Source organism: Saccopteryx leptura, chromosome 1 (assembly GCF_036850995.1).
Source record: "Saccopteryx leptura isolate mSacLep1 chromosome 1, mSacLep1_pri_phased_curated, whole genome shotgun sequence".
Classification (NCBI taxonomy): domain Eukaryota; kingdom Metazoa; phylum Chordata; class Mammalia; order Chiroptera; family Emballonuridae; genus Saccopteryx; species Saccopteryx leptura.
This window is the reverse complement of record NC_089503.1, coordinates 243,750,201-243,774,385: the sequence shown is the minus strand read 5'-3', so window position 1 is coordinate 243,774,385 and position 24,185 is coordinate 243,750,201. Positions and strand designations below refer to the sequence as shown.

Here is a 24,185-nt window from a genome sequence, read left to right as displayed (position 1 = left end):
TCTTCCTTCCCATCTGTTCCCCTCTTGCTTAGTTGGCCTATTCCAGACACATGCAGACTTCCCAAGGAAAGCCACCCTACTTGGACAGGGAAAGGTGGGATTCCAAAGTAGGGCTTTTTGGTCCACAAAACTTGATGCCAATGCTCATGGGACTTGCACTGGCCTACAGCCCCCACCATCTGGAGGTTACCCAGAAGAGAAAACAGCAGTGAAGACAAGCAAGCCCAATAAAGAGGGAAATGAGTGCAGGATACAGAATTTATTCCAAGTCCAGTACAGACTGGCCAAACTGCCTTCTACAATGTGAACAGAAAGCCTGTGGAAAAGGCAGAGTTGTTATAAAAATTGCTTTAATTCAGTTCTCTCCACATTACAAGCCATCAGGCAGGGAGTGGAATGTGCCATGCTCCACATTACAATACTGAGCCTGTAATTGCTGGTATCAAAATATACATCTGTGTCACCATAAAAAACTGCCTTTGCTGCCTCTCATGTCTTATAACAGGTATAAAAAATTATAAATATTTAAACCCTTGTCCCTACCCCAATACGAACACTCAGGGGTCCAGGCCTGTGCACAGGGAAGCCCCTTGGACCCATGAGTGCAGGACTACACAAGGTAAAGGAGATAGATAGTTAAGACTCGAGGGCTGTTGTCCCACCTTAAGAGGTCCCAGCATTAGAGGCAGACAAAAAACAAAAAAACTTTGGTCCAAATTTGCAGGAAATAAAGAAACCCTGAAAGTTTTAAGAGCCCTTGTCCTCCCAGACAGAGAACAGGTATAAGTGTAAGGCATCTGGAGGTCTCAGGCCTGGGCTTTTGAGGAAGAACCCAGGCTCCTCAGTGGCCCCCACTGTGTCTGCCCTGGAAAACTAGATCCTGCCCTGCAACTTAATTACAAGCAATAAAATAAAAAGTACAGTATACAAGGTCATATAAGGAAGAAATTTAGATTACACTCATACCATTTTTATCATCTTGCTATATAAAAGGTTACTTAAAACTATTTCTTTTGCATATAAATGAAGATTAGAATATTTGGTCAACTGGAAATATTGCTAGGCACAGATATCTGCAACTGCATCAAAGCACAATACAGAGATTTACATTTAAACAAAGCTCCAAGCTGAAGAAGCGCCAGGAACGCACCCTTGGGGGGGTCTTGGCCCTATTAGGGGCACCTCAAGCCAGGGGTGGGGAAAATCACACACTTGATTAAATGAAGAATTGGGGCATCAGCAGACCCTGCAGCTGGCAGCCTCCTGCCACACACATGATCCCTGTGGGAGGCTGTCCCCTCAGTCCCCAAATCCCTATGCATTTGCTACCACAAGAAGGCCCTGCCAGAGCAGTGGGTTTTAAGGCACAAGAAAGCCAAGTGGAGGTTAGGGAACGCCCACCCTGCAGAAGGCACAGGCAAGGGACCAGGGAGGAGAGCAGGCATATGCTGTCCATGTGTCACCCGGAGCCCAGGGGTGGCACCCGAGCATCTCCCCAAGGTGAGCAAGGTAAATTAGATTTAATTTTTTTAAAAACAGGTAAACTGATTTCTCTTTAAAAAAATAAAATCTCTGGTCTTTTAAGGTCACTTCAGCTGCTTTTAAAGTGGCTATTTTCTGGAATGATGGAAGTTGTTGCCGGGACCTCCCGGCAGGCTGGTCCTTGGTGGCTGGGCCTAAATGGTGGACTTGGAGAAGGACACCCGCAGGTGGTGGTTTTCACCCAGATCATGGTTGTGCAGGTCGATAAGAGCCTGGATGGCCTCTTCCACTGAACCCATCTGGATCAGCGCCATCTTGCGGTCCTTCCTATGGGATGTGAGGAGACAGGAACAACATGAAGTAGAGGAGAAAAGAGGAAATGAGGGGTGGGTGGGTGGGGAAAGGAAGATGGGTGTGGAGAGGGTTTTATGCTCACTGGAAGAACTTGAACCCCTTGACAACTCCGCCATTGCTAGAAAAAAGGATCTTGAGGTCTTCCTCAGATATGGAGGGCCTGCAAGGAGAGAAGACATCTGAGCCACAGGTCCTCTAGTGGAAGGCCAAGACCACAGCCACTCCCTTGAGGACAGTAATTTTGAGAGGTGGCGAAGGCCCAAGGTCTTTTATAAACTCAGTTATAGGGTACTTAACAGGTGTGTAAAAAATGCCTTCCCCCTTCCCCTCCTTTGGTTCACAAGTCTCAGGAAGGACTGATGCAGCTTATAGCAGAACAACCTACTAAAAGCATAGGGTTCCAAGGAGGCCCCCACCCTGACCCATCCATGTGACACATACGGGATGTTGGAGAGGTGGAGGGTGGCTGAAGGTGGGAAAATGTTTTGGAAATTCTTGGAGCCTGGTTTTTTGAAGCGGTGCAAGGGTGAGTTCCCATAGTCCTTGGTAAGGCCCTGGTCCTCTTGGCCCTCACGGGGCAGCTGCACGTTCTGGTGCTTGGAGAGTGTGATGCGCACTGGCTTCCCATGCAGCTTGTGCCCGTTGAGGTGGCTCATGGCTAGAAATGGGGGACCCATGTGACCCAAGGCCCCAAGGCACACACCTGGTTCCCCACCCCTACCCCAGGCCAACACCCCTTACCCAGCTGGGCTTGGCTCCCGTCTGCCATCTGCACCAGGGCATTCTCCTTCTTATTGAACAAAATCTTCACCCGCTGCACATCGCCATACACGCCTTCAAAAGCGTGGGTACAGGGCCCTGAGCCTGGGATCTGCTGCCGCCTCCCCCACCAGCCCCCATGACCCACACACCCTCACAGGGCTGGCTCTTCCCGAAGGTTTGCTATTCTGCCTCTGGGAACCTGCGTCTAGTCACAGGGATGTTACCAGGAGAACTACCTTCAGCAAAAAAGTCATAAAATCCAGGAAAGGTCAATTGCCAAAAAGCCATCACTTTACATGCTACCAACACGCTTAACTCTGCGAAAGCATGCAGGGCAATAAACCATGCGTGTCTACGAAATCCAAATAAATACACAAAAACCGAAGGCAAACCAGTAATGAGGCAGAACTGCAAACTCATAGTACATCTTAGGGTGTCAAAATAACCTCAATTAAATGAAAACAAGATAATAAAAGTGTGAATGATAACATACCGAAAAGAATAAAGAGGCTTTGGGGTGTGACTCTCTTTAGAGGACAGCAGAGCAAGGCAGCGGAGGGACAGGGAAAGGGAGAGGTCAAGGAGCGAGTTGCCATCGTCCACCACGAGGAGGCAGCCCCGCAGGCGTGCAGGTTGATGGATGATGAAGTTGTCAGGATGTTAATATTCAAGGGCAGGTTGGTTTCCGGAGAGCAGGGTTTGAGGGGGAATTTTGTTTTTATTTATTTATGGTTTTGTTTTGTTTCAAGCAACAACAGGAAGCAGAAGTACCGTGCAGTCAGTTGGCAAAGAAATTCCGGATCAGAAAAAAAATTGGGAAAGGGGAAGGGGAGAAAAGAAAAAAAGTAGCAAAAAACACAGGTCAGTAAATACATAAGAAAATCCGCAGTGTTCCATCAGTCAGATCTACACACATTACTAGTCACAGGTCCACCTCGTGGAGCAGGCAGGAAAGCACCTGTCCGCACAGTGAGCAGGAGACGTTGCTGCCCCTGGGCCTTGCCCTGCTCCTGCTGAGCCCCTTGCTGGGTTCAGTTCCCCTGGAACCTGTCTCCTGCTGACTGCTGCGGGGAAAGTATAAACGCTCACACAAGCACGAGGGGTGGAGTCTGTTAGTGAGGCTTCTAGAGCATCTAACTCAGACAAGGCACCGGCCGCCCCAGGCCAAGAGATCACAGGAGTGGTCAGACAGATGAGAAAAGTCTGAAAATGCTAATTGAACATTAATCCCATCTTTCAAGAGTTAAATATTTTGAACCTTGATCTCACCCAAGTTCTCTCTGAGCCAAACTTAGCCCAGAGACAAGTGTAGGTTGGCTATTCCAGATACTGGTACTCGGACTTGTGGGGGCAGCACAGACCATGGCCCTCCTGAGCAGAGGTGTCCAGAGACCTCTTTAGACAGAGGAGTGTTTGGTTTGAAATTTTATGATTGCTTTCATGTATCGAAAACTATTTCAACTCTCAACACTATAGAATTGGACATGTAAACCAGGACATTAGGGGACAGAGCTCCCAGCATAGTGGGAAGGGAGGGGAGGATGCAGCGAGCGCAGAGTGCGGCTGTAAAAGGACTAGCCTGTGTACGAGCTCCAGGAGTTACAAGAGCGCAACCTGCTGACAGTCTGCACTAAGACCTGAGAGCACAACTTCCCTGCTTGAGCCTCCGGAAGAACAACCTGGAAGAGCCACGTACCTCGGGGTTGAGGTTGCTGACCAGCAGGACAGAATTTCCAGCCCCTCCCAGGCCTGGAATAGCAATTCGGCCCGCTGCGGCGGCTGCTGCTGCTGCTGATGGAATGGCCAGAGGAGCCAGTGCTCCATGCACATTGGGAACAGAGAGGCCTGCAGAAAGAGGTGGTAAAGAGATAAGCAACAGTGCCATCTTCACCAAGAGGGGAGCGAAATCCTGCCCATCTTCATGCAAAAGGACACACACAGGAGGCTCCTGCACTCGGCCTATCCTGGCCACGTTGCCTGCTGGCTCCCTCATCCTCCTCACAGCAGATTGCACTGGGGTTGGACCCGGCTACATGCGCCCAGCCCATACAGCACAAAAGCTCCAGCTCCATGAATGCAAAATTGAGCCTTGACCTTGTGTGCATGCAGGTGCCCATCACCATGCAGATGGCACACTAGGCAGGACACAGCAGGCTCATGACTGTCACATGGTCAGGCGCCCAGCCCCCAGGAGGGACGCTCAGGTGTGCCCGCCCAGCTCATGCCACTCTGCTTACCAGGACACTTAAATTCACCTACTAGGGACTCATCCCTCCAACCACTGTGTGCACACGTCCTTGCCCGGGAGGTGCTTGAAGGAATCAGACCAGAGACTGTGCGGTTAGAGGATTCTCTGTGTGGCCCTGTCCTACGACTACCCTGTCCAGGATCCTCAGGGAACCCAGAGGCCCGCGCCCAGGAAGGTGGGCTCCCCCCATGACTGCGCCCTTCAGCTCATGTGTCAGCAGAGCTACTGAAAGGTGTGTGGACATGCACAGTCAGCTGTGGGGACCAAGACCAAGTGTTTGAGTACCTGCAGCTTGAGGAATGGCAAAGGTGGGAGGGAAACCAGCTCCTGCATACGGAGAGGCTGACATTATACCAGGTGCACCTAGAAACAAATGAGACACTAATCATCGCACCCACAACCTCCGCCACCAGAGCCGAGTGAGCCGAGCCGGCGCACCCCACACCCAGCAGGCAGGTCCAATGTCCACCTGTGTTGGGTGCTATTGCCATGTAAGGAGTGACGGGAGCCAACCTCCCTGGGCGCAGGGCGGGCATCATGGTACTCCTAGGGCCTGGGCACTGAGACTGAGCTACGCATCCTTGCCTACCACAGCAATACTGGGCACCTTGCCGGACATCTTACCAAAAGCCGCGGCCATGGTCTGGTCCAGTGAAGGCTGGCTGTCACCAGAAGGCAGGTCAGGACGGGTGTAGTCTCGGCTCTTGTCGTTGTTATACTTAACGTTGAGGCTGGTAAGCTTGGAAAAGTCAATGCGGAGTGTGCAGCAAGCGTTGTAGATGTTCTGTCCGTCCAGTGACTGCAGGGAAAGGCTGTGAGTGGCTGGGGTCCTGAGGCTTGCAAGGGGAGGGGTGGGCAGCCCAGGCAGGCATCCTTAGGGACCCACTCACCAGCTTGGCATGCTGGGCGCTCACGGGTTCGGCATACTGCAGCAGTGCCTGGAACTGGTTGTTCTTGGTGAAAGTGATGATTTTAAGAACTGTGCCAAACTTGGAGAATATCTGCCAGAAAAAGGAAAGTCAGCCTCTGTCCAGGACTGGATGAAAATTTGGGTACCCTGGATCCCACTTCACCTGGTGAAGCACGTCCAGGGTGACTGGGTAGAAAAGGTTCTCCACAATGATCCTGAGCACCGGGCTCTGGCCAGCCATCGCCATCCCAGCATCCACAGCAGCAGCCGAGGCAGCCAGCGCCAGGTTCCCTGACTGAACTGAGTTCACTGCCTGCAAGGCTGCCTGGGCCCGCTGTGGGGAAAGGGGAGGGGACAGCTGTCAGTCCCACTGCCCCTAGGCCCACACCAAGAGCCCTGCCCCACTCCAAAGGGGTCAAGGGGATAACGTACGGCCTGATTAGGTGAGCTGTCGGTCTTAAGCTCCTTGTGATTGGAAAACTGGATGTAGATGGGCTGGCCACGAAGCACAGGTGTCACTGAAGTGTAATAGTTCACCATGGTGTTGGCTGCTTCCTCTGTGTTCATCTCAATGAAGGCCTGGCAGGGGTGGGGAGGTAAGCCAGGCCCAGGCCCCTGGATAAGCCCTACATCCCACCCCTGTTGCAGCCCAGAGCCCTTCCTAGAATGGGCTCACACACCTGGTTTTTCCCTTTCAGCATCAAGAGGTTGGTGACCTTCCCAAAGGGCAGGCCCAGGGAAATGACCTCGCCCTCGGTGACATCGCTGGGGAGCTTCCGGATGTGGATTACTCTGGAGGGCACACCTGCACTTCTGTTGTCACCTTTGAACTTCTTGCTGTCATTTCCGTTTGCTGAGAAGAGTGGTGGTTTGTCAGAGCACCTTCCAGGTTCCCACACAGCAAAACTCACCCCTCCCAGGTGGGGCCAAGCAGAGTGATCTCCACATCTGGTATGTCCTACCCCCATGCCAACTCCCAGGAAGTGTGGCTGTGTGTGAACTGGGGCTCTAAATTACAGCCAAAATCAGTTCACCCAGTGTCCTGTAGCATAGAGCACACTTGGGCACAAAGAAGAAACCCCCAGGGCAGGCACAAAGGCCTCTGGTCAGCAGTTACCTGCGGAGGCCGAGTTGCTGCTCATGATAAAGGGTCCGTTTGTAACACAGGCAGAGAAGAGCTCGTCCGATCCCCGCTGGAAGAGAGGGCGCACTAGAATGGGGCTGGAGGTGGCCTGGCACATGGCTATAGACCCTTTCCTCCCAGAATATCCCGCTGCTCAGATTTGAAGAGACTGCCCTGCACTGTGCCTGTCCCGCCTCAAGATGGCCTCGTGGTCTTCCTGAATCCCCAGATGTGGCTGCTTTTCCAAAGTGGAGGCTGTCACCAAAGGAGACTTGCAAATCACTCTCATCTCCTGGTAATGGGGGACCCTTCTGGGGTCTGTGATCAGGCCTCAGGTCAGGTGCTCCAATGGCAGAACCAGCTAGCCACCCTGAGACTGGTGGACCGTCTTTAGCTATCACAAAGCTACTTGCAAACTTGAGAACAAAGTCCCCTTGTCACACTGCAGCTACTCCCTTGGCCTATTTTCCAGCTGTGTAAGGACACCTGAGCTGCAGCCTCATCACTCACTGACTAGAAACTCTACCTCTCCATCAGTCGGTGACATTCTCCAGTGACTGCACAATGACCAAGAAAATGGGGGCCGAGAACAGCTCAAGCACTGCATGTCTGCAGGTGGGTTCCTGTCACTTCTGACCTGTTTTTTTCCCCAGAAACAATTTGATTACTCCTATGGGGTAGACAGAGCTATGGCAGGGCTTCACCAATAAGACCAGGACCAAAACTGGCAACCAGGGCAGACTGTCCCGGGCCCTCAACCTCAGCTCCCGTCAAGCCAACAACAGGGACAAGAGACCAGCTCACCTGGGCCTTTACAGCCTTGCCCTCTCTTTCAAACCGCGTTTCCCAAGTACACCTTATCTTTGCCCTGCCTCCAAACTGCCAACTTAGTTGTTACTCGAACAAGTACAACCATCACAGGACTACCATGTGGCCACCAGTCTTCCCCCGGCAGAGCTGAGGTGCCCTAGAAGCCCTCAGAACCTTTGCCCTGCCACAGGTGGCTGTCAAGACCTACTAAAGGGAGCCAGGTAGATATACAAACTGCTCTTTGAGGAGATCAGGAATGGCTATACCACCACTAGCTCCCTGCTGTGGGCATGTGTCCCCCACATTCTGAACCTGTGATTGGGCCAGCACCCACAATTACAATGCAGACCCAGGCCCATAGTGCATGGCTTATAATGGGGGCTGCTCAAACCCACAGTGCTTCAAGGGAAGAAATAAGTGGTTAGACTGTTGGTCTCTGAGGGCTGGGGTCTAATACAAAGTGAAATGTCTTGCGGCTGACTCAGTTGTCTCCCTGAGTGGACACCTGGTGCTTCAGAGCTCAGCACTATAGGCACACAAGTCTTGGTGTGGACAAAGCCACCAAGCAGAGTACACCCCAGCCCCAGAATATCCCGATGACACCAAAGGTGGGTGAATTCCACCTGTGTAAGCCACAGGATAGTCGCTTCCTATTTCTAACCGGGAACTCTGACCCATGCCCGTCCCCCTTTAGGCTCATAAAGGTGCCTCCCCCAGCGCTGGACACAAGCCAGGTACCATGTGGCTTCCATGTCCTGACTGCACAACCATAAAAAAGGGCATCTTGACTGCTCAGACCAGCGCCAGGCAGGGCTTTTGAGTGGCAGCATTCTTGGCTCTCATTGCGTTCCCATGGGAGATGGCCTGTTGCTCCCACATCATCTATGAGGCAAACTGTGATTACTCGTCTATGCACTTCTCCAAGCCCTTTCCCTCGGAATACAGGCCTGGTCAGCTAAGTAGCCCCTCCACAGAAAGCACAGGGACACCCTGGTGCAGGCAGTGACCAAGCAGCTCAGAAGGGGACTGCCCACTGGGGCAGAAACCCTTAAGGGAAAAACTGTGGAGGGACACAGGCCAGATCAGATGCTGAGATTTCCCAAAGGCCTTCTGACTTGGGCACAGCCATAGTGAGGTCATGACCAGAGTGAAACTAAGAGAACAGTCCAACTGCCTTTAGAGAGACCATCCAGCGGATGGTTCTTTTCAGAGTAGACACTTGGGGAGACCCCATAGCGCTTTTCAATTGAGCATCTACTAGAAAAGCCCAAGCTGTGTGCTTCCTGCGGGGAACAAGGAATGCCTGCTCCAACAAACAGCGTGTAGGGGGAACCTTTGTTTTTTAAGCAATAGCTTAGCATCACTGACCTCTGGACACCTCTAACTTAAGGCAAAGTTTGTTCTCAAGCTGGGGTGATTGTCAGTGGTGCCCAGAACCCAACTGTGCTGCCCTCCTGGTGGGCTGGGGTACAGGTACCAAGCTGTGGTGGTAGAGCCAAGTGGTGCCTCCCTGAGAGCGTCGGGGTTTGTCCTGTGCAGGTCTGAGTCTGAAAACAAGTCCCCTGGGGCCAGTCAGGTGGAGTTAGCCAGAGGGGCCACTTCAAGGACAGCCCCAGGCAGAGCTGCTCCAGCTAGAAATGGGCCAAGTCAGGCCAGACATTTTCTGTGGTTAAAAAACGCTTCAGATGAAAGTCTCTTTCCCTCCTCCCACCACTGAATAAACAGGTTTTATCTGCAAGATGATCAGGACAGAGGGAGTGGAGACAAGATTCCACCTGGAAAAACCGAAACCAGCCCACTGACCAAGCCACCTGCAGTGGACTCCCCAGGTCCCAGTCTCCACCAGGGCACCAGGCCCTCCATGGAGGCCTCCTTTTTGAGGTTCACACAAGCCTGGTCCTCACCTGAAGGGAGGGGAAGACTACCATGGCCCCAACACCCTGTGGAGACAGCAGCTGCCAACTCTGCCCTTTCTACAGCTTAAATGTCCAAGTACTAGGTAGGAAGAGCACATAAAGGAATTGTAACACCTCTATTTTCCTTTATTTCAAAAGAAAAAAACCACTGGGGTTTTCAACCCAAAAAGTATTTGAACCGTGATGGCATCAAAGGTAGCCCCTCTGCACCCTCCTACCCCACCAGCCACCCCACAAACTGCTTGTACAATTAGATTTCGACTTTTTCTATATCAAACCAAGAGTACTTATACTTAGAACATTGGGCAGATATCCTCAGTTCCAATCACACATCCTAGGACTCTCTCCAGGGCAAGGAGGAAGCGTCCCAAACTAAAGCCCAACATGCATTTACCACCGAAGGACCACCCAACCCACATTGCTGGAAATGCAGACACTAGAATGGACTGGATGCAAGTAGGACAAAGGAAAAGTGTCTGAAGAATAACAACCAGCCTGCAATCCTTTTGCCCCTTGCAAACTGTAGACCACAAGAGCACTGCTGTTTGAAGGAAGCCCTAGTGTTCAGAGGAGGGAAGGGCCCACATAGCACCAGATCAGAGGCCACACCAACTAACAGGATAGCAGAGTCAGCAATGCCTACCTTTGTACCAACTGCTATGTCTGGGACAATGCTGTAAAGAGAGAAAGAAAGGAGAACGTTAGCAGGTGTACTACAGCAGCTGGGCTCCCAGGACAGGTCCGCCAGTGAAGGGCCTCTCTAGCTACACATTTCTCCCCACCCCTGGCCCCATTTGAGGTCCTCGGATAACTAATAAGCTTGGGGCAGGGAAGTGAGCTGTCATCCATTTAATCTCAACTTGAAAAGGAGCCATCATTGTCCTCCAGCTCCCCTCCCTCCCAGCAGGACCCCAGACAAAGACACCCCCTCCAAAAGCCCCAGGAGGGACACTTGATGCTTGTTGTTAAAGGCTGAAGTGCTGTTGTCTGCTTTCTAAAAACTAGAATCGCCTGGAGAACGATATTTTCAAGCTGGGAAGGAAGGCCAGTGAGAAGGCAACTCACAAGGCCCTGAGGTCAGCTTCACAAGGGGACTCAACAAGGGAACTCTGTTCAAAGAATAGCAGACTGGCTCAGAGCAAGGAGACAACAGAGAGACAAATAATCAGATGAAATTAACACAAGCGGCCCTGGCCAGTTGGCTCAGTGGTAGAGTATCAGCCTGGCGTGCGGGAGTCCTGGGTTCGATTCCCAGCCAGGGCACACAGGAGAAGCGCCCATCTGCTTCTCCACCCCTCCCCCTCTCCTTCCTCTCTGTCTCTCTCTTCCCCTCCTGCAGCCGAGGCTCCATTGGAGCAAAGTTGGCCCGGGCACTGAGGATGGCCTCTGCCTCAGGCACTAGAATGGCTCTGGTTGCAACAGAGCGACGCCCCAGATGGGCAGAGCATCGCCCCGTGTTGGGCACAAGCATGCCGGGTGGATCCCGGTCGGGCGCATGCAGGAGTCTGTCTGACTGCCTTCCCATTTCCAGCTTCAGAAAAATACCCCCCCCCCCAATAAATAAATAACACAAGTTACTCATCAACCTGCCTCAGTGTGACTGGACTTTCTCCCTGCCCCAGGCCCAGCTCAGGAAGGCCAGGAGAAACCTTGGCTACTAAGGTTCCAGCAGTCTCTCAGTAAAGCAGGAGTGTTCAGTCAGGCCCAAGGCACCAGGCCTCCATGGAGGCCTCCTTCTTGGAGTGCACACAAGCCTGGTCCTCACTTGAGAGGAGGGGCTGAGAGTCTGCAGGTCTCAACTACAGATGCAGTACAAACAAAAAAATCCTCCAAGGGCTTCTACATAGCAAATGTAAACAGTTCTCAATGACTCATGGAGAGGAACTTAGCAACGCCCCCCCTACCAGGTAACCTGGCTTAGAGATCTGTGACCAGAGCCTCCCATGATGTCACACAAAGATGTTTCCCTCACCCAGACATGGAAAGGATGGTCTCAGAATGGGCAAAAGGAGCAGCCTGGAGCAGCCACCTACACCAGTGGTCCCCAACCCCTGGGCTGGGGACCAGTACCGGTCCGTGGGCCATTTGGTACTGGTCCATAGAGACAGAATCAATAACTTACATTATTTCCGTTTTATTTATATTTAAGTCTGAACGTTGTTGTAGTTTTTTAAATGACCAGATTCCCTGTTACATCCGTCTAAGACTCACTCTTGACGCTTGTCTCGTAAGTTCGACAATTACATTTAAAAATACCAGTTCTTACACTGGTTGCATAATTTTATTTTGTGCATTTATCTGTCCCACCCTAAAGGCCGGTCCGTGAAAATATTTTCTGACATTAAACCGGTCCATGGCCCAAAAAAGGTTGAGGACCACTGACCTACACCATTACCCCTTTGCTTCTGCCCTCAGAAAAGTTCAAGGCACTGACTCCCACCTTTGACACAGCATGACTCCAAGAGCTATATTATAGTCCTACCATCTGCAGTGCTCAATGGCTCATTCTAACCCATTACCTCTACTGAAAGGCCTTCATCTCTTCACTGTAAGAAAAGATTATGGGCTAACATCAAAAAGTTTTTAAAACCTATGGAGCCAAGGAAAAACTCAAAAACAAGAAAAACCAAAAACCCAAAAGAATGAAAAACATGCAGCTTCCCCTCTGCTAACCCAGGACAACTCACTGCTTCCTACTCCTTGGGAGGGCTGCTCAGGAGCAGGAAGTTTTACATAAAATGTCCCTTCTTGGTCCTGGCAGCCCAGTTGGTTAGAAAGTCCTCTGGTTGCAGGTTCCATCCCCTGGGAGGGAACATACCAGAAGCAACCAATGAGCGCACAACTAAGTAAAACAATGAATGAATGCTTTTCTTTTGTCTCTGTCTCTCTAAAATCAATCAGTATGGCCAGTGGTGGCATAGTAGACAAGAGCATCGACCTGGAACGCTGAGGTCAGTTTAAAAACTCTGGTCTTACCTAGTCAAAGCATATACAACAAGCAACAAGGCAAACAATGAACAACTAAAGTGAAGCAACTATGACTTGTGATACTCTTGCAAGCTCTCTGTAAAACCAATAAAAAAGTCTTTAAAATAAATTAATTAAATAAATTTCTTTAATGGCCTCTCTTAAAAAGGTTCCCAAACCTTCCAAAGAACAGGTTTGGCCTGGCTGCCTAGGTAACACCACATCATCCAAAAGAGGCTGCAAATGGAATTAAGTCCCCAAGCCACACTTAGAGGGTGAAACATTGAAACACTCCCTCAACAGTCATCCCTTTAGGGAAGCAAAACAGGAGCACTGGGCTAGACAATGGAGAAAAGGCTTTTGCCCACTTTACATCGATATTTCCTTGAAGTGCTCCCTTCCATGCACAAACACTAAGATTTCCCCACAGGGCCCCTAAGTACCCACTAGTTTGCATCCACAACCCAGGCCCAGTGGCTTGGTAAGGGATTCTCTGGGAGAGCCATCCCAACCCGGAGGTGGACTTGATACTGTATTCCTCATGCCCCAGCAGTTTTTCTTAAAGACTGAAAAAAAACCTATCATTTTAAAACCCAAGGCATAGAGGCAGAGAGTGACCCTCTAGGCATTTCGACCAGCCTCCCTCCAGACCTCGGGAAGGAGAGCTTTCAAAGCTACATATGAAAAGTTAACCAAAACTGTCTATAGCAGGGGTCCCCAAACTACGGCCCACGGGCCACATGCGGCCCCCTGAGGCCATTTATCCGGCCCTCGCAGCACTTCTGGAAGGGGCATCTCTTTCATTGGTGGTCAGTGAGAGGAGCATAGTTCCCATTGAAATACTGGTCAGTTTGTTGATTTAAATTTACTTGTTCTTTATTTTAAATATTGTATTTGTTCCCGTTTTGTTTTTTTACTTTAAAATAAGATATGTGCAGTGTGCATGGGGATTTGTTCATAGTTTTTTTTACAGTCCGGCCCTCCAACGGTCTGAGGGACAGTGAACTGGCCCCCTGTGTAAAAAGTTTGGGGACCCCTGGTCTATAGAATTCTCAGGCTTTTTAAAAATCAAAACCTAGCCCTTCCAAGGGGAAATGAAAACTAGGCTAACTCGCAAGAGGAAAAAACCGTTTAAAGTTAGTTTCATTTTTAACATTCTATTATTTTTCCCCAGACCAAAAACATTTGCAAGAAGTGTCTCCACACTGGGCAAACTCATGTCTCTGGCTAACAAAACACAGCTTTGTGCGTTGGCACTCTATCTCAACGTTAAAATGATTAAGTCTCTGTAGTTTAAAATCTACTTAACAAGACTACGGGGATAGCTCAATTCGAAAAGTGGATTATCCCACCTCCCCTCGCCCCAGTTCTCTCGCCTCCGTCCCGGAGCCGATTGCCTGTACACCCAAGGCCCCTTCCCTCTTTCAAAGTGGCCGGCCAGCCGACTACACTGCCCGAAGGCTCAGGGTCCGGTCGTTCCGACCCACGTGGGTCGCTCCGCGGGATCTAGGGCTTGGAGTTCCACGACCCGGGTGAACCAGTGCATGTTAAAGAACTCCCGGACAAGAATCCTGGGCTAGCGTTAACAAAGAAGACGCGAGGGTGGCTCCTCGGCATCCCAGGCCCTGGGGCTGGGACTGGACTGGGATTGCGGCCGGTCTTTGTGGGAAGCCCGGGGAGGGGCCAGTGGGAGGCGGGGGAGGGCCCGCGCCCTTCCGGGAAAGAGGGCGGCGTCTCCCGGCCGCGCCCGGGACGGCCTTGGGCGGGGGAGGCCCAGAGCGGAGTCGGCACGGCGGGAAAGGCCGCGCACGCGCACCGGAGCAAGAGAAAGCGTGAGAAAAGCTGCGCACGCGCGCGTGGGGGCAGGACGGGGAGCGGAAAGGGCCACACAAGGAGCGAAAGGGGTACGGGTAGCCGGAAGGGCCACAGGAGCGAAAGGTGGCGCGGGCGGGGACCGACGGGAAGGGCCGCGCGGCCGCCGCGTGCGTTCGGTATCAGTGACGGAGACCGAAAACAAGCATGGCGGAGGGAAAGGCTGGTCTCGGCCGACCCTGGCCCAGAAGATGTGGGCAGTCTCATGCCTCTAGCAGCCTTTCCCAGCGACCGAGAGAAGGGGAGGGAACCCGTAGTTGCCCGTAGGCCTGGGGTGGAACGGCAGGTTGGTCGTCGTTCCGACGAGGCCCAGGCGGCTGCCAGAGGAAGGCTGGAGCGCGAGAAGGCAAGCGGGAAGCCCGAGCAAGCACGACTCACCCGTCCATTGCACACAGAGGAGACCCGCGGGGGACGGAGTGGAGGCGCCGGAATAGCAGGAACCAACCCAACGGCTCCGAGTTATAGACTCACAAAATGGCGGAGACGCCTGAACACGTCCCTCGCGCGCGCTGCCCATTGGCTCCCGCTGCTCAGGGAGGCGGGGAGATAGCTGCTGGCCCCCGCCAGCGCCTCTCGATGGCTAGGAGGCGCTCGAGGGGGTGGAGCCTAGAGGAATGGCAGGCAACCACTGGAGAAAATGGCCGTCCGTCAGAGCTCAAGGCGGAAATGGCTCTTGGCATCGGGGAAAAGCAGAAAAGGGGAGATCACGTGACAAAGCCTGAGCTAGTAATCGAACCGCCTTCAAGTGTGGGGGCTTTGCGGAAGAAGACATCTTGAGAGTGGGTACGTGGCGAGTCAGGCGGCGGGAAACGTGCTTCCCCCAGGCTGCCGCCATCTTGCAAACGGGCAGCGGGCAGTATTCGTCCACCTCCCGCGTGAGAGTAAAGGAAGGTGCGTTGCCATCTTGGAGTCGGGCAGGACTCCTATGAGGTCCCATCTTGTTTGTGGGCACGTGGCAGAAAAGTCTTATTCAAATTAAGACATTATTCCCAGGTTAGCATTGGGGGGTGGGGGTGGGGGGCTTGGCAAGGGACGCTTAACACGTCCCAGAAGCGCCGTTGCTCAATTCCCACTGCTGGTCAGTGAGTCTGCAGACGCGATGTGGTCAGGGATCGCCCGACCGTCCTTTGTCTCAGAGTTGGGAAGGCCGAGTGCAGTCGACTCCTTGGCAGGAGAGATGGGGAAACTGAGGCCCAGGGCGCAAGGTGACCTCTCTCACCCTCCATATGAGGAAACTGAGTCCCAGGACACAGAAGGGATGCCGCCCACCTAGCACACTAGGAAAATGACGCCGGGGTGAGGCGCACTGGAGACGTCATCCACCCTGCACATGGGGAAACAATCCAGGGCGCAGAGAGCAGAATCCTATCATCATGGGACATTCAGAACCGGGTGTGTCTACATCCCAGCAGCAGGAAAAACACCCTAAATGTTTTCCAAGGAACGCTGATTCCAAGAGTTGAACAAGGTTGTGGGTGACAGCGTTGCCCCTTGGAGAGGTGAAGGAAAACCAGGGCCAGCTGGATGGAGGGGTGGTTCACTTGAGATCTGAGAGACCAGAGCCAGAAAGACTGCGTGTAGGTTGAGTCCCCCAGCTCTTTGCTGGAAGCACCAAGAGTCAGTGGGCATTGCAGGCTCTGTAAGATTCCCATTGCGGAGTAGAAGTTCAATGAACAGAGGAAGCTGTTGTGATTATAGTTTGCTATATTGTGTCTGTGCTGAAAAAAGGGATTTTTAATTGGAACCAGCCTAGAGAGGGGAAAGCAATACATTTCTCTTTTCCGTGCCTCTCGGGTTAGTTTCATTTCACCAGCAAGTGCCGTAGTCCTGGCAACAGCACTATCAGGGCCTGGCAGCCCTGGACACGGCCCAGGAGTCTTGGATCCAGAGGGCTGCCACAGATTAGGGACAGCCGCTGATTTTTGCAGAGCCTCTTGCCCTATGGTCCTTGGTCCTCTTCCCACCCGGGGATATCTGAAGCCCCAGAATCACTAATCAGCACTGTCCAGGTGGATTCGTGGATTTGCTACCTCCTGGACTCCCATCCAAGGTCTGATTTAGGTACCATCAGGACCAGCTGCTCATCTGTTGGTGACCAGTGCCAGGGTAGCCCACCTCTCCCACTTTTGACAGCAGGGGGGAGGGAAGGAGACATGTGAGTGTCACAGCCCCAGGGAGAAGAGGGGCAGCTGACATTGGTGGAGGTCTATACCATCAGAATTGTATTATAACCCACTTCTGAGCATGGCCTTCCTAAGGCACCTGTCTTGCTCAGAGACCAAGCCTGTAAAGCCAGCAGGCACGGCCGGGGCCACTATCACAGCCGCCTGGCCCATGCAGGTTCGCATTGGATTCGGACAGTCGGTAAAGAAACAGCGGAGCCAAAAGCTGGTGGGCCATAGTCTTTAATCTTACCTTGCACCCGGCGGGCAAGTAAAAATACACACTGGGCTCCAAAACCCAGTCACACTCAGTGCTCACAAAGCCACTGACTTATCCGAGTTTCCTAGAATCAAAGGTTTCTAGCTCACCAACCTTATTCTCCTCAGTTCCCCATTTCCTTCCTTATCCCAGATACAAACTCTACACAAACTGGCATCTCACTCAGCACTCCGCCATCTTGGCTGCTTCTCCTGGCCTCCTCCACGTGGCCTCCTTTAGCTGCTGGCTCTACTCTCTCCGCTCTCTCATGCTAACCTCAGGAACCAGGAGCCAAACTCCCGCTCCGTTCCCATTTTATAGTGTAGAAACCCAAACCCTTAATCCAATATACATAATAGGGAAGTCTCTAATACAAAGTCACTTCTCTGAGGCATGATAGGATTGTACCACCTTACACCAAAAAGGGTAGGAAAGGCTTAATCCCAAAACCAAGCCCCAGGCTACAAGGATTCTGCCTGCCTTTAGCCCACCCCAACACACATTAATATCACCTGGGCAACGGCCTCTTTAACAAAGTGAGCATAATACATTTTATCTGCCCAACAAAGCCCAAGTCAACCTTGCAGCCTCACAGGCCCCACACCACTGGCCACTTTTCTGGTTTCTGACCTTTTTTACACAGGCCTCCTCCTTTTTTTTTTTAAAAAAAAACTTTATTTATTGATTTTACAGAGACAGGAGAGAAAGGGGAGCATGGATTGGGAAGTATCAACTCATAGGTGCTTCATGTTAGTTGTTCATTGCTCGCTTGTTGTATGTGCCTTGGCCAGGGCAGCCCAGGGTTTCAAACCGGCAACCTTGGCATTCCAGGCCAAAGGTTTATCCACTGCGCCACCACAGGCCAGGCCACAGGCCTCCTCCTTTGTGTGGCTGATCTCTTCTGGGAGGTTCCCCAAGCCTATATAACTCCCTCCTTTATTCTCTCACCTTCTGAAGCATTCTGAAATCAAGGTGTCAACAGGGCCATGTGCCCTCCAGAGGCTCCAGGGAAGGAGCCTTATACTGCCTCCGGCAGTTTCTAGGGGCTCTAAGTCTCAGTTGTAGGCACATCACTTTAGTCTCTGAATTTGTGATCACATGCCATTTTCTCCCTTATCCTCTCTGTCCCTTTTCTGTGTGTCTCTAAAAGGGACATTTATTGGAGTTAAGTCCTACCAGGAAGATCTAGCTTCAAACCCTTAATACCTGCAAAAACCCTTTTTCTAAATAAGGTCATGCTTACAGGCTCAGGAATTAGGAATGTGAATATAATGTTTTGGGGCCCCCCAGTCAGCCCATGACGCCATCTGAAACTTGGACAAAAGACAAAAGGCTGCTGGCAAGGCCTTCATGATTGCAGCAGGCTCCCCAGGGGCTTCATGGTCAACAAGGCTTAGAGCTCGGTATTGACAGATCCTTGCCCCTCATTTATTTAGGGACAGGCCAGCCTCCTGGTTTTGTCTTCCTTTTTCTTCTCCTGCTTTCTCCCATCCTAATCTTGCCTGCCAGCTGCTTCCCTCATGAATGATTCAGGATGAGAGTGCCTGCCCACGTGCTCACCTTGCAATTGTTTGATAATTTTGAAAATGATACTCCATGGCAGGAGCAAGGGAGGTGGGTGGGAGCCAGATGGGGGTGGAGGGCTGGTATCCTGGGCTCTGGTGGGAGGGACCTTCAGGGCCTCAGTCCTCTCCTCACATCAGATGGGATTTGGGGGGATAGTGCCTCAGTTTATCCCTTTGTCAAACAGGGACAGGTCTAGGCCGGTCCTTCTTTTCCTCCCATGGACTTACCTTCCTGTGAATGGAGATAGCTTAATAGTTTTGGATCTAGTCACGTTTGTTTATTCATTGCCTTGATTACAAAAGCCATGTGAGGGGGTTCCAGGCCTTGGACAAGTAACTCCACACCTCCCCTCCTTTTGAAGGCTTTACATTATCTTTGACCTTTTTTCCACATTTCTTTTAGCTGAGCTGGAGAGTTGGGAGGTGGGATCAAAGAGGCTACTCCCAGCCCCTCCACACTGAAGCCCCTCCCCCCACCCCAGCTGGGTGACCTGGAGCCACTCCTGGACTTTCTGAAACTCCCTCTGGCCTAAGAATATTCTGAATCTGCCTCTAGCCTAGGTCCATCATGGAATAGCAGACTCCCAGCTCCAAGACTTTGAGCCAGTCCCCATCCTCCAGTTAGCCCCAGGCCTCTTCCTCTACCATCCCTGCCAGGCACTGTCCAGCCAGCAGGACCCTGTCTGGGGAGGAGGATCCTCAAGGTGCTTCCCTTGAATTGTCATGGTCACCTCTAAGGGTCTTATCCTAGACCCAACATCCTGGGCTCAGCCTTTCCCCTGGCCCAGCCCTAGGCCCTCAGGCCATCTACAAACTCCCTAGCCCTTATCCACGCAAACCAGCCTGGCTTGCCCCTCCCCCCAGGAACCCACCCTCTCCCTGGGCCCTGTCCCTGAGCTAGACCTGGTTTCCACCTCTAATGCCACCCCACCCCCAGCCTGATCCACACTTGCTGGGAGCTCAGCTAGTGTTGGGAGTCTCCCAGTTTTAACTCTTTAATCCTCTGAGTGTAAAGTACTATTACTTTCTTTTTCCTGCCCAGAGAGGTTGAGTCCACTGCCTGAGCCTCTCAGCCTGTAGGATGCCCGCAGGGTTTGACTCAGGCTGCTCTGCTTTCCTGGGGGCTATTAATCTGACTTGTCCAACAGAGGGTTCATGTATTGTAGAGTGACCATCTGACCGAGTGAGACTTCTCCTAGGTATGTGCTCAAGAGAAATAAAACTCACATTCACATAAACACTTGTACAAGCATGTTCACAGCAGCCCAAAAGTGGAAAGAACCTGAGTGTGGACGGATGAATGGACAAGCACAATGTGGTCCATCCTCACAGTGGAATATTACTTGGGCATGAGAAAGAATGAAGAACTGACACTTGCCATACAGTCTTCAGGGCCCTTGTCCCTATGACTCCTCAGGGCTGACACTGACCCTGATCTCCTGGCCACTATGCTGATCAGCCTTCTCCATTGGGAAGTCCCTCCCCAAACTGTTCTCTTAGGAGGGGGTTGCCATGTGCAGCCTATGAAGAGGGGTGGGCCAGAGGTGTTTCAAGTGGTCGTAGTGGAGACACAGACCATGGGCCCAAATGGCCCAAGGTCATGTTAGGGCTCCTGCTGGGCACTGGGCTAGGCCTCAGGGAAGATGGATAATAAACATAAAACTGAGGGCAACAAACATCAGCAGGCGACTGCAATGGGCACTGCAGGAAATGGCCAGAGAGTAAAGTAGGAAGGGGCTGGGACGGGTTAGGGCAGCCTTGCTGAAGAGCCTCATTTAATTTGAGGGGGGCGGGCTGGCCACTGGAGAGCTAAGCCAAGCGTGGAGGAGAGAACCACAAGGGCCCTGTCATGGGTTGAGTCAGGTCCCGAAGGACATGTCCATGTTCTGACTCCCAGCATCCATGTGAATGGGACCTTGCTTGGAAATAGGGTCTGTGCAGGTGTAATTAGTTAAGATGGGGTCACACTGGAGTTGGGTGGCCCTAATGACTGGTGTCCTTATAAGAAGAGGGAAATTTGCACACAAATGGGGAGATCACATGACAAGGGAGGCAGAGGCTGGAGTGATGAGGTCACCCATCCAGGACACCGAGGTTACCGGCAACACTAGCAAGATACCCACTCACAACTCCAGAAAGAACCAGCCTGCTACCACCTTGGTCCCAGATTTCTGGCCTGAACATGGAGAGAGTAAATGTATATTATTTTAAGTCACCCAATTCATAGTTCTTGGTCATGGCAGCCACAGGAAACTCATTCTGCTTTCAAGAAGTGTGGCCAGGTGGGTAGACAGTGGTTGTCCCGCCCGGGCTGGCAGCTTCCCCTGTTGACAGGAAAGTTGGCTTGCTTCCATGGCCCTTGCAAAATTTATGAAAAGGAAGATGTCTTGATAGGGAGAGGGAACGTGAGCTGGGCTGTAAATGATCCCATGACCATCTGTTCACTCGACTACCCGCCTGTCCACAGGGTCATGGGGCCATGAACACTGGCCAAGATGGGGCCAAGCAGGGGCTCTGGGCTACCCAGTGTGTCCTGACCAGGGCAGGTGCACAGACCCCAGTCCTCACTCACCAGGGAGTAGGGACCCTAGCCCCATCCCAGTCACTGCAGCGGAACCTTTACTACATACAATAAAGCAACTGTTCTCACTGGGAGATTCTTTTTGCCCCGTTGGATACTGGGCGATGTCTGAGGACATCTGTGTTTGTCACACTGGAGGGTGCTCTGGCACGGATTGGGTGGGCACCAGGGATGCTACTCAACATCCCACCATTGGATGGCCACCCACAGAGAGTGACTGGCCCAGTGTCAGCTGAGTTTAAAACCCTCAGTTCTCTGCAGATAACCCCCCAGAAATTAGACCACACTGTGGGAGGACCTGGAATCCTGGTTAGAAGCTAATTCTGGAAAGATCCAGGCACAGAGGAAAGAATGTGTCACCGGCAGGGAAATAAGACTTCAAGACGTAAGGAAGGAGCAGCCTTGCTTTTCATAACAGATAACATATGAAACCCAAGATAGCCAGCCTCATGGTGGTGAGATTGCCGGCATCAATAGTTTATAACAGGAACAGACACTTAATCTCGAGTCTCAGTCAGCCGGTTTGGATGGCCTCAGAGCCACCTGCCATGTTGAGGCTCCTGACAATCCACCTGGGGTCAGTCCCTCATCCCAGTCTGAACACACAAGCATTTGGTGCCCTGGCTCCACAGAAACCACCTTTTCTCGGAATGGAGACACTGTGTCATCAATTTGTTCTTGTTTTGATGGGCCAAGGGGTGGAGGCTGCTTAGGTGCTAATCCAAAGAGGAGTTTCTGCTCATAGCAGCCTGGGAGGGTAGGAGGAAGGATAAGGGGCTGTGGCCACTGGCTCCAAGTTTCTTTGTAGTTCTGAATAGACATTTCTGCAGAGAAGGTGGACAAATGACCTACAGGACCATGAGGAGATGCTCAATACCATGAGCCATGGAGAAAATGCTGGCCAAACCCACAGTGATATGGCACCTTATACCCATAGAATAGCCACTGTTCGCATGTTGGTCATAGGGGTGGACAAAGATTTGGAGAGGTTGAATCCCTAGTCCACAGCTACTGGGCTGGGAAACTGTTTTCCACAATGGCAGTTCCTCCAAAGGGTAAACATGTAGTTCACTGTTTGACCCAGCAATTTCATCTTCCAAGAGAAATCAAAACACACATCCACATAAAACTACCCAACGTTCACAACAGCATGGTTCACAACAGCCACAAGGTGAGAACAATGGATGTCTATCAATGGATGAATGTGGTCAGTCCATGCATTGGAATATTACTTGGCTGTGAAAAAGAGTGAAGTACTGTTGGGCAGATAAAATGTATTATGCTCACTTTGTTAAAGAGGCCGTTGCCCAGGTGATATTAATGTGTGTTGGGGTGGGCTAAAGGCAGGCAGAATCCTTGTAGCCTGGGGCTTGGTTTTGGGATTAAGCCTTTCCTACCCTTTTTGGTGTAAGGTGGTACAATCCTATCATGCCTCAGAGAAGTGACTTTGTATTAAGAGACTTCCCTATTATGTATATTGGATTAAGGTTTTGGATTTCTACACTATAAAATGGGAACGGAGCGGGAGTTTGGTTCTTGGTTCCTGAGGTTAGCATGAGAGAGCAGAGAGAATAGAGCCAGCAGCGGGAGGAGGCCACGTGGAGGAGGCCAGGAAAAGCAGCCAAGATGGCGGAGAGCTGAGTGAGATGCCAGTTTGTGTAGAGTTTGTGTCTGGGATAAGGAAGGAGATGGGGAACTGAGGAGAAGAAGGCTGGTGAGCTAGAAACCTTTGATTCTAGGAAACTCGGATAAGTCAGTGGCTTTGTGAGCACTGAGTGTGACTGGGTTTTGGAGCCCAGTGTGTATTTTTTTTACTTGCCCGCCGGGTGCAAGCTAGGATTAAAGGCTATGGCCCACCAGTTTTTGGCTCCATGGTTTCTTTACCGACTGTCCGAATCCAATGCGAACCTGCATGGGCCAGGCGGCTGTGATAGTGGCCCCGGCCCTGCCTGCTGGCTTTACAAGTACATACACTCCAACATAGATGAACCTTGAAAACAAGACAGTGAGAGATAGCAGACACAAAAGGCCACACAGTATTTGATTCCCTTTATGTGACATGTCCAGGACAGGCAATCCCACAGAGAAAGGAAGTGGATAAGTGGCTGTTGGGGTCTGGGGAGGGGCATGGGTGACTGCTGTTGGGGATAGAGATCTTTCTGAAGGAGGACTTTTTTTTTTTTATAATAATTTTATTTTTTTAATGGGGTGACACCAATAAATCAGGATACATATATTCAAAGATAACAAGTCCAGGTTATCTTGTCGTTCAATTATGTTGCATACCCATCACCCAAAGTCAGATTGTCCTCTGTCACCTTCTATCTAGTTTTCTTTGTGCCCCTCCCCCTCCCCCTTTCCCTCTCCCATTCCCCCCTCCCCCCTGTAACCACCACACTCTTATCAATGTCTCTTAGTTTCACTTTTATGTCCCACCTACGTATGGAATAATGCAGTTCCTGTTTTTTTCTGATTTACTTATTTCGCTTCGTATCATGTTATCAAGATCCCACCATTTTGCTGTAAATGTTCCGATGTCATCATTTCTTATGGCTGAGTAGTATTCCATAGTGTATATGTGCCACATCTTCTTTATCCAGTCATCTATTGACGGGCTTTTTGGTTGTTTCCATGTCCTGGCCACTGTGAACAATGCTGCAATAAACATGGGGCTGCATGTGTCTTTACATATCAATGTTTCTGAGTTTTTGGGGTATATACCCAGTAGAGGGATTGCTGGGTCATAAGGTAATTCTATTTTCAGTTTTTTGAGGAACCACCATACTTTCTTCCATAATGGTTGTACTACTTTACATTCCCACCAACAGTGTATGAGGGTTCCTTTTTCTCCACAGCCTCTCCAACATTTGCTATTATCTGTGAAGGAGGACTTTTTAAAAAATTATTATTGATTTGAGAGAGAGATAGAAAGAAACATTGATTTGTTGTTCCACTGATTTATGCATTCCTTGGTTTTTTGTGTTTTTTTTTACAGAGACAGAGAGAGGGATAGATAGGAACAGATAGACAGGAACAGAAAGAGATGAGAAGCATCAATCATCAGTTTTTCCTTGCGACACCTTAGTTGTTCATTGATTGTTTTCTCATACATGCCTTGACCGCGGGCGTTCAGCAGACCGAGTAACCCCTTGCTCGAGCCAGCGACCTTAGGTC

The 24,185-nt window shown here is 51.2% G+C and overlaps 1 protein-coding gene across 2 annotated transcripts; it reads right to left on the bottom strand.

Annotated features, from left to right (window-relative positions):
- Nucleotides 1–240: 240 nt before the first annotated feature.
- On the bottom strand, nucleotides 241–14,964 carry PTBP1 (polypyrimidine tract binding protein 1). 2 transcript variants are annotated; one of them, XM_066341677.1, is made up of 15 exons: nucleotides 14,823–14,964; nucleotides 10,249–10,279; nucleotides 6,874–6,949; nucleotides 6,437–6,609; nucleotides 6,189–6,335; nucleotides 5,920–6,090; nucleotides 5,737–5,847; nucleotides 5,471–5,645; nucleotides 5,132–5,209; nucleotides 4,295–4,443; nucleotides 3,092–3,125; nucleotides 2,578–2,670; nucleotides 2,278–2,494; nucleotides 1,919–1,996; nucleotides 241–1,809 (listed from the first exon to the last, which is right to left on the bottom strand). In XM_066341677.1, exons 1-15 carry the CDS (start codon nucleotides 14,828–14,830, stop codon nucleotides 1,677–1,679), a joined length of 1,674 nt encoding a protein of 557 aa, XP_066197774.1. In that variant the 5' UTR covers nucleotides 14,831–14,964; the 3' UTR covers nucleotides 241–1,676. The 2 variants fall into 2 exon arrangements, with proteins under 2 accessions (XP_066197774.1, XP_066197779.1); XM_066341682.1 differs by lacking the exon at nucleotides 5,132–5,209.
- Nucleotides 14,965–24,185: the final 9,221 nt, after the last annotated feature.